General features: G+C 42.2%; 1 protein-coding gene across 2 annotated transcripts; it reads left to right on the forward strand.

Annotated features, from left to right (window-relative positions):
* Positions 1-1,988: 1,988 nt before the first annotated feature.
* On the forward strand, positions 1,989-5,136 carry LOC112407655 (calcitonin receptor-stimulating peptide 2-like). 2 transcript variants are annotated; one of them, XM_024757024.1, is made up of 4 exons: positions 1,989-2,074; positions 2,836-2,968; positions 4,247-4,262; positions 4,976-5,136. In XM_024757024.1, the coding sequence occupies exons 1-4, from the start codon at positions 1,989-1,991 to the stop codon at positions 5,134-5,136; spliced, it is 396 nt and encodes a 131-aa protein (XP_024612792.1). The 2 variants fall into 2 exon arrangements, with proteins under 2 accessions (XP_024612792.1, XP_024612793.1); XM_024757025.1 differs by lacking the exon at positions 4,247-4,262 and having other exon boundaries at positions 4,990-5,136.
* Positions 5,137-10,453: the final 5,317 nt, after the last annotated feature.

Below are 10,453 nucleotides of genomic sequence, written 5' to 3' on the forward strand. Positions count from 1 at the left end.
TTTAGTCTGTTAGTGTGATGGATTACATTGATTTTTCCCACACTTCCTTAAAGGCAGTGTCTGAATGCAATTTTTTTCCAATTAGATATCTCATGTGAGAATTGGAAGGCAGAGTCAGAGAGTTCTATCTTCCTGCTCTTCTGTTTTCTGCTGGCAAGCAGTCAAGAAGACAGGGGTTCGACAGCAGCATCCCTGGATCCAGGATGTCACTGGTGTTGAAAGGTAGCTGTGGCAGCACCAGGGCAGCGTCCTGATCCCTGAATCACAGGCTCCATGGGGCTTTTTTCATGTCTACAGTTCAAGTGTGTGGACTTCTCAGTCTCCACCTTTTGGTTATGGTAAATGTAGCATCTTCCGGAACTATACACATTATTTTTTAACATCTAGTTCCTGTATGAAATGCCTTTCTGCTTAAAATATCTAGAGTAGCTTCTGTGTGCTTCTAAAACTGACCAGGGACCATCATAGATGTGGATAAGCATGCTTACTGAAGAGAATGGATGAAACAGTGTGAGGGAATAAAATTCCTCATGAGGGCATGAGCTGTAAAACATAGGGAGAAAACAAGGTATCAGCCCCATTTTATATTTGACTGAAAGGTGGCTTCCTTGAAGACTGCTTCTTCCAGAAGCACTTACCAGCAGCTCAGGCTGGTGTTCCTCTCAAAATTAAAATACAATAAGCATTATCAATGTCTCCCAACTAACCTCCAAGTAAATCTCATTGCCATCACACAATGTCCTTCAGTTGTTCTTTTTTCTTCTATACCCACCTCCTTCATCCCTCCCACCCCCATTTTGATAAAATAAAAGAATAAGACTGGAAGGTGCCTCACAGCTATTTTAGTTTATTTACTACTTTCTAGACTTATAAAGAGGCCAAATCAGTAGAATGACTTTCCTAATATAAGCTATACATGATCTAATGACCACCTATGTTCCAACATTACCCCACACCTAGTAGGACTGTAGAGAAGTAAATAAATGCCAGAGGGTTACTCTAGACATTTCATGATTCAGGGTCTCTGTCCACTTCTGTCTGGTCTTTTCATCACACAATTTGTGTTACTCCACGATTCATCCCAGGATCCTTCCACAGGTAACACCGCATGGTTTCAGTCCGGGGACTCTGCTCCACTCTCCCCTCACTGAGGCGGGCTCCAGTCTCTGTCTCCTGCGGCACACGTGCTTAGGTCAATTTCGGGATGCTGGAGCTCCCCAGGCACCACCCACAGAGCAGGACGCAGGAATGGCTTTGTGCGGACAGTGCGCTCATGGATCACATCCCTCGCCTAATGGTCCGTGGGAAATGGGTTCGGAACCTGGGCCAGCACAAGCGGATGGCAAACAGATGCAGTGACTGAGGGGCAGGTAACCGTTAAACGCAAGCCCCAGTGGCAGGTTCTGGGAGCTTTTTTCCCCCATTTAAGTCCTGGGTTCCAAATTAAGACTCTGCCAGCTTCCTTCTCACAGGGTACTCTTTGCCAAAGGTACTCTTTGAAGCAGCTGAGCAGTAGAATTTGGTTCTTCAGTTTCTCAGGGATTCCAACCACAGAGATATGTCCTCCCTACCCACCTCCCCCAACCAGGTATGAGCAAAAGCCCCACACCAGGAGGACAGCTCTGGGTTGCACAGTGGGAAAAGCTGTGGTGACAGGTACTCGGAGTCTGTCCTCCAGGAGTCCTGGCCAACAGGTTGTATGTGAAAATGTGTGGAGTGACAGGGAGGGGGCTATGGACTGAGACCTCCTCACCCAGTTGTCCCACTAGGTTTCTTTGCTAAGTCAAGCATGCTACAGGCTTACTGGATCTTACAGCAGTCCACTTGGCTGAGAAGGAAATGATGGTGAAGGGAAGTGACATGTCCAACCTGAAGTCAGGATGCCAGGGAGTTAGAGTCAGAGACAGAATCAGAGCCTGGGTCTGTGGGCTCACAGAACTTGAACTGCTGCAGGTGGTGATGTCATTTTTCCCTTGCAGAAAGGTGCCATGGGCTTCTGGAAGTTCCCCCCGTTCCTGGTCCTCAGCATTCTAGTCCTGAACCAGGCAGGTATGCTCCAGGCAGTGCCATTCAGGTGAGACAGCCCTGCCAGGAGCACTCTCACCTCCTATGGCCTCTGGAATCATACAGTTCTGTGTTCTCAGTTGTGCTTGTGCTGAATCTTTAGCAACTGGCTCCTGGTGGGTGGAGGTGGGGGGATGGGTGGTGGTAATGTACAAATGTACACTTATATATAAGTTTATCATAAAAAGATGTGTGGCACACAGTTTACAAATAGACATAACATATACAGTACTAGTTATAAATTTCATATAACTCATTGAACCTCACAACATACTTTTGTTGCTTTTTATCAAACACTTTTATCTTTAGCAAAGCTATTTACTAACTTAACCATAATTTGAGAAATGGATTTCATCCTAGTCTGCTAATTACTTGGCCAATAAATTTGTTATTAAATCTGATATGTGATCTACTCAACTAATTTCTCATCCTCATTCAAATTATATTTATTAAACTGAAACCATTTGCAGATTCAAATTATCATTATCATTTAATTTTTAATAATGGCTGCACTTAAAACACTAAGCTCAAAAAATTCCTGAAAATCTAACCATCAGTTGCCAGCAAACTATTTCTTTGAGGTCACACCAGAGCCTAACTCCTGGTGAAGCAGCATTTTGGGATAGACAATGGCCTCATTTCTTCCATTGGCAGTTGGGGCAGCCACATCCTCAGGGGAAGATACAGAAACCAGGAAACCTGGCTGCTAATCCTGGGGGTGGGGGTAGGCAGGGACTCAGAGCCAGGATTGTGCTTGCTCCCCTTCCCTAGGTGGGCCTTGGAGAATGGCTTTGATCCCGCTACACTCACCAATAAGGAAATGCGCCTCCTACTGGCTGCAATGATGAACGATTATGTGCAGATGAAGGCCTGTGAGCTGAAGCAAGAGACAGGAGGGCTTCAGGTTAAGGCTCTGCCCTCTGCTCAGCACTTACCCTCTCCCCTGGCTTACCAGGAAGATGTATCCTGACAGGTAGGAGAGAACATAGCTGGATAGGCAGCCAGCAAGCAGTCACTGTTCACCTTGGCCTGGGGCCCACCTCTTCTACAGGCTCCACTGAAGACAGAGGCCATGTGAAGGAACTATGGTTGCACCACATGTACAAAGATCCCTTTCTAAAAGCTGTGGGGGAAGCTGTGGAACTCCTCACTCCGGAAATTGTCTGGCAGTACTGAGGATACCTCCCAGCACTGGAGGAGTTTAGCCTCGTAAAGCCAGGGAATGAATCCCATGTATCTCAGGGGATTCTATAAATCTAGCCCCTCCTTGTTAACCTGCACATGATATTCTTTCACAGCTGCAAGGCATCTTCATTGCACATTTGCAAGGTGAAGCCAGAGCCCTTACAAAGGATGTTGTCAGGTAGCACAGTGTCTGAGGTAGGTCCAGGGCCTTTAGATGTGTAGAATCTGTGGAGATGTGCATGTTCTCACTGGACCAGACACCCTTCCCCAGCCTCACCTCCTTGTGCACCCTGAGCTTGGAATTCACACCAGCTCCTGACCTGGCCATACCTGGGCAGAGGTATGTGCTGCACCTGTATCTGCCCTAAGAACCTCTCTGCAGAGCAAGAAGGACTGAGCAGCATGTGGAATGCCAGAAAAGGTCACCCCTTCCCCCCGCAGCCCTTCCCCACACTGCCCTGGCTCAGTGAACCTCTGTGTTCTCCTAATGGAGGATGCATGAGCCGCCCCCATTCCTGCCACTCTGCTTTTGTTCCAGGTGCCCTCTCCCTATTCTAACCTTCTGCATGACTGCCTGCAGGGGCAGCCCTGGTGCATGGTATTGTCTAGCCTGACTTTTCCCTGTAGCCTGGACAGGTCCAGAACTAAGCAGTGCAATAATCTGAGCACCTGTGTCCTGGGCACATACACATAGGACCTCAATAAGTTTTACACATTCCCCTTAACTAAAACTGGGGTCAGAATGCCTGGCAAGAAATGGGTCATGGCCAGAGTATTGGAGAAAGACCATGACCCCTCATGTTGGCATGCCTCAAGGGGCCTACTCAACCTCTTCCTCTCCTTTCTAATTCCTTTGTTCCTGTAACTTGATGCATGTGGTCTTCTCTGGTTGCTCTTTGGGCTAGTATCAGTGGCATTCTTTGTGGCAGTGGATGTCTGGAACATCAGATGGGAGGAGGGAGAGCAGGCCAGAGAGAATCATTCAGGAAGAGATCAGGAGAGAGAGGGCAGCCCTGTAAGTACCTGCGGATTTCATAGCAGAGCTTCTCAGTCCTGCTTCTGAACATGCCTTTCATTGGGGGAATAATAGTATATTTCTAAAAACCCCTGAGCTGTGGTGGTTATTGCTCTGGCCACATCTCACACTTCATGGATACAGGGACCTGTCTGGCAAGTAGCTTTAGCCCTGGGTAGCTGGAGTCAGGGCATAGTGGGTGGTCCCTGTGAACAACCTCAGGTAGTGAAAACAGGAGCACTAAGCACCTCTGAGACTTGAGGCTGCAAACTCGCTTCCTCTTCCAGGAGGACAGGGGAATTTTCCTTTTCCTAAGGAGTACTCAGTACCTTGTGAATGAGATGCATCTTCTAGACAATCTTTAAGAATGAGGTTGGATATGGCACCATAATCTCTCTAGTCACCTAAGTCTTGGTTAAGCTTTCGTTTACTTGTACAGAAAAGACTGGCTGCTATTGTTCTGTGTTCCATGGCTTGTTGCCCAGAGCACGTTTGGGTTTTCTGACACCCTTGGAAACGTCTATGGGGAGTGACTGTGGCACTTTCCCTAATGCCCTATGATTGTCTGTGGTGATTTCGTGTTTAGGAAAAATATTTAAAGTTCATTGGTGCCTCTCGGAGCAGTAATTTTACCATGTTGGTCCCATGGGGTAGCACCTGCCCTCAGCCTCTCACTGACAGGCCTTTTCTTTTTCTCTATCCTGCAAATCAGCATCACTGCCCAGAAGAGATCCTGTAACACTGCGGCCTGTGTGACCCATAAGATGGCGGGCTGGCTGAGCAGGTCTGAGAGTGTGGTTAAGAATAACTTCACGCCCACCAACGTGGGCTCCAAAGCCTTTGGCTGGCACTGCAGCGACCTTCAGGCCTGAGCAGTGAAATGACTCCAGGAAGAAGACAACCGCCCTAGTACCTCAGACGGCAGGGCAGATGGCTGGGTATTGCAGGAGTGCAGGCCACAGTCTGACCCTCCCTGGTCCTGTATTGTAAAAAAATCCACAGTGAAGGTGCCAACCACAGTGTCTGGAGAAAGAACAGAGTCCCAATAGCTAAAACACCTAGAATTTGGGTTCATTTCTGCTTTTTTTCAGTGCCTCCAAGTGACTCTGAGATCATCTGCCAGGAAATATAGATCCTATTCATTTAAAACACAGTTCCCTACAGTTATAATTGTGATTATTCTAGTTTTTTAGTTTGAAAGGCAAAGACCCTACCCTTTGGGAGTATTCCCTACAATGTCATGTACATCTGGATTCAGAGCATAGACTTGGGTTCAAATACTGTGTTTGTCCTCTACTAACTATATGACCATGGACCTGACCCTCTCTGAGCCTGTTTCCCCATATAACTTGAAAGCAACAATAAGTACCTACCTGTATCATTAATATAAAAAGTAATTGAGATAATACATGACAAGAGCCTCGCTGTTAATAAGTAATAATATTCTAGTTCTTACTTTTTTTTTCTCCTAGGTCACCAAGGAGCTGAACTCCATTTCTTTTAATTTGCAATGAAAGCAACTTATTGAAAAGAAATAGCATGGAAGACACACATATATGCATGCCTCTTGATATTGAAAACACTCCTTTTTGCTTGAAATAAACTAAAGATAAATGCAGAATAAAATCATTGTAATTACCCAATGTGCATCTTTTTTATAGGTGATTCTGTATTCTATAAATATGATGCAGGTCTCACTGGCTTATCTGGTAGCAAATCTGGGCCCTGTCAGCCAACCTGTTGGCTGCTCTGCTAAACCTCAGGGGCACATGAAATCGCTGCCTTGTGGGTGCCTGGGGATGCCTAGTAATGCTGAGCCTCAATGGAACTCTCTCTTTAAAGAAATGTTCTCATTTGTGCACTTCATCAAGATAACAAATGTATTTTCAATACAGTTAAAAGGAGTCCCTGCTGTTATTTATGTTGTTTTTCCCATGAGAACCTCATGGACCTGTGACACTTTGTTGACCAGGCGGGCTCAAATGAGGCAATGATACCATGTTTGGGGTGGATCCTCGGTATTCTGTATCCTCAGTGTCTAGTGAAACACCTTTACTGGAATTAGAACCTTGTGCATCTCAAAGACATTCACATTTATTTTCAAAGAGTGCCCTGGTCCCCAGCCCCAGAAGTTATCTGTTCTCTTCTCCTTGACTCAGGTTTGCCCTTACCCATCCCTGCCTTTCCTCCCAACAGCACCCCTTCATACACCCCATAGCCTGAAAAGCCCTTTAGAACAAGGGCTCACAGTTTGAAAGGGGATCACACACTGGCAGACCTAGAAAGATCATCAGATGCCATCTAATCCAACTTTTTACTCTCTGATGTGCAGAGAAGAAAAGTACGTTGCTCAGGTCCTGCAATAAGTTTAACAGAGACATTCCTATATTTAACAAATAATCATTGAGTGTCTGCTATATGCTTGACCCTATTTGAGCTCCAGGACTAGAGCAATGAACAGAACAGACAAAACCCCCTGCATTCATGGAGCTTATATTCTAACTGGGGGAGATTGAGGTGATACATGCTGTAGAATCGGAGATGGTCGGTATTGGAAGGAATCGGATGTCAAAGGGTCTAAAGGCTTATTAGATACAGAAATTTCCCAGCGTCAACATCCCTGGCATTTGCTGGAAATGCTGGTGAGAAACTGCTGACTGTAACTTCCAAGATGACTCAGCAGCAAGTTTCACTGGTGGGCAGTCAGTTAAGAGGGGTTTTTTAATTAGAAAAGTCATCTACTACCTACTGATTCTAGTTATTTCCTCAGAAACGCATAGAATTATGACCCTTGCTCTCATTCATTCTTTACTCATCACAGTAGTACATAAAGCAGATCAGACCATGTCTCCCTTAAGTACAGAATGCTCCATTGAGTCCCCATCTCACAGAGTAAACACTTGGGGCATTGCAGTGGCTTCTTAATAAACTCCACTTGGTCAGAGAATATGTATTAAAATTTATTTCCAAATTCAATTTGCTTGTGATTTATTTAGGATTTTGTACTACCTTTGTTAAGTCTAGAATTGGGGCTATGCCAATGGTATCAAATGAGTTGGCAAACTTGAAATTTCTCTGTTTTAAATCAATGCAAATAGTGTGAAAACTGTCTCTGCCTTAAGCTGGATGTAATTCACCTGCAAAAGTTTCTCACAGAGTTCTTTTTATAACATAGTTCCTTGCAAGGTTTTCAATTTTTTCAAGATTATTCAACTCTACTTTTTTATTTTATTCTGTATATTCTTGATTTATATACATTTCTGTGAAACTTTAATTTTAAAATTTTTACATGCATTAGCAAATCGTACTTTTTCATTATAATTTAAAATTTTCATATTTGAGGTTATATCTTCTTTTTCATTCTGGATGTAGTGTACCTGTACCTGGTAGTCTAACAGGTACCACATGACCTGACCCTATATATTTCTCAGATCTCCTGACAACTGACCCATTGCTTGCTCCACTCCCATCTTCCTCTGGGTCTTTGCAGTTACTATTTTCTCTGCCTAGCATGCTATTCCCTCAATGTTTGCGTGACTGACTCGCTCCCTTTCTTTCAGAACTCTGCTGAAACATCACCTTCTCAGAAAAGGCTTTCCTGTATGCTTATATATGAAATGGCTCTGATCACTGTCTACCCACCTTATTCAGCTTTATTTTATCCATATAGAACTTACCATTATTTTATCCACATGGAACATATTACCATCTAAAATGTTACATATTTAGTGGGTTTTTTTGGTCTATGTACTTCCACTAGCATGTAACTCTATGAAGGAAGTTATATGGATATTTACCTATATCCCTGGAGCACAGAAAAATTTCTAGAACATGGTAGCCCTTCAATAAATATGTTGAGTTAATAAATAAATTATAAAACTCTATGAACTTCTGACTTATTTTCCTCTGAGTTCATCTTTAACATGAACTCAGAGGAAAATAAGCATCATGTTTTGAGAAGTAAAGTTGTCATTTTAAAAATCATCTTTAATTTTTCTTTTGCTATCTACTCTTAACTCAAAAGTTATTTAGTAGAGAAATTTCAAATTTAAAATATATTTTAAAATTACATTTCAGTTATTTAGTTCCAGGTTTTTTGCACTGAGGTTTGATAAAGTGATCTCCACAATTTTTCGCTTGGGAAATTTAGTTAAATTTTCTTTGAGGCATATTATATGGTCCGTTCTCACAAATGTATAAAAATAACAGAAAATAAAGTACTTTCCCTGAGCTAAAAACTTTTATATCAGTATCTATCTATGTATATATCTATGCATATATAATTAAAATATTAATAACATTATTCTTATATATTATTTTTGCCTGGGTAGTTGATCTTGCAAAGACTAAGAGAGGGCAGTAAAGTTTCCAAGTGTTATTTTTGTCTCTGTGAATTAGACCCTTGTATTTCTAAAAACATTTAATTTTACATATTATAAAGGGTTATTTTTTACTTTTAAAATCTACTTTCATAAGGTATAAATTATATAATATAAAATTATATAGATGAATTATATTTCCATGAGTTTTGCTGAAAGTATACCATAAAATTTATGTAACCATCACAGCAATAGAAGGTATGGAATATTTCCATCATCTCAGAATGTTCCTCATGCCACTTTGAAGTCAATATCCTCCAAACCCCTGCCTCTCATAATCACTGATGTAATTTATACCACTGTGAATTCATTTTTCGATAGATATATGCTATGTACTCTTTTTTATCTAGCTCCTTTCACTCAGCATCTTGTTTGGGAGATTTATTTATATTGTTGCATATATCATTATATAGTTATCTGGGAAACAAATTGGATATTAATTGAGTATTAATTCTCAAGGATTGTAGAGGAGGGGTTAAGTAGTATTCCATTGCATACTAAAATCTGTTGGACAGACAGATGCATTACTTTCAGTTTTGGTTATTATGCATGACATTCTTATGAACATTCATGTATAAATATTTCTGGGAACAGTTGAAGCCATTTCTCTTGGATAAATAGCTAAAAGTTGTATGGTAAATGTCTGTTATGACTAAACTGACTCTGCCAGTTTACAAATGGCTCTGCCATTTTACACTCCCAGCATAAATGTCAGATCATTTAACTTGCTGCACACAACCTTGACAATGTTTGGTATTTTCAGCCTTTATAATTTTGGCCATTTTTATGATACTGTAGCAGATTCTAATTGTGAGTTTTAATTTTTATCTCCCTAATAACTACTGATAATTGAATATCCTCTCATATGCTTATTGGCCATTTGTTTATATTCTTTCATGAAGTTCCTGTTCCACTATTTTTCCCATTTTTAATTGGACACCTTATCTTCTTACTATGTAGTTGTAAAAGATCTTAATATATTCTAGATACAAGTCCTGCTTCCTTTGGGGGCACTATTTCACTTACGTGCTCACGTTTCTCTCCCTCTTGAATCACTTCTTCTGTGGGAAGCCAGATGCCATGAAACAAGGCTGTTCAAGCAGGCTATGGAGGAGTCTGTGTGTCAAGGAATGCAGGTCTCTGACCAATAGCCATGAAGAATGGAGGCCTGTCAAAACCAAATGAGTAAGTTTAGAAGTGGATTCTCTAGCTCCCTTTGAGCCTGAATATGACTGTAGGCATAGCTGAGAGCTGGACAACAACCTCAAGAGAGACCCCGAGCTAGAACCACCCAGCTGAGCCTGTCCCAGAGAACCTACTCTCAGAAACTGTATGTGATATTAAGTTTTTGTTCTTCAGAGCTGCTAAGTTTTGAGATAATTTGCTACACAGCAATAGATAACTAATATCCATCCAAACCATGATAACTTTAGTGCTTTCCTTGGAAAACACATTCAAGGGAAGTTGGCTAGATGAGCAGACCTGAGTTCAAGTTGGAAGTCACAGTTCCCAGAAAGGATGCAGTCAGATTTCTTTCCCCTGGTTCCCAAACCCAGATCATATTAGGTGCAATGGCATAAGTGGCTTCCACTCCAAACAAAATTAAGTCCTGTTCCTCCTCATTATTGAGTGCTTTTTACCAGAGCCTCTCTCTCTGAGTTCTCAATGCTCTCCATCCTGTAGCTACTCTTTCACATCATTCTTTCTGCCTCTAAGATTCTCATGGTGGGAAGAAACCATTAAGATCGTGTAGCACAACCCTCATGCTTGAATTACTCTATAACACCCCGAAGTGGTCTACTAGCTTACT

Source organism: Neophocaena asiaeorientalis, unplaced genomic scaffold (genome assembly GCF_003031525.2).
Source record: "Neophocaena asiaeorientalis asiaeorientalis breed wild unplaced genomic scaffold, Neophocaena_asiaeorientalis_V1.1 scaffold504, whole genome shotgun sequence".
Taxonomy (NCBI): Eukaryota; Metazoa; Chordata; class Mammalia; order Artiodactyla; family Phocoenidae; genus Neophocaena; species Neophocaena asiaeorientalis.

Coding starts and splice junctions, on each gene's coding strand:
- LOC112407655 (XM_024757024.1), top strand. CDS start 1,989: ATGGGCTTCTGGAAGTTCCCCCCGTTCCTGGTCCTCAGCATTCTAGTC. Junction 2,075..2,835: donor CTCCAGGCAGTGCCATTCAG/GTGAGACAGCCC, acceptor CCCCTTCCCTAG/GTGGGCCTTGGAGAATGGCT.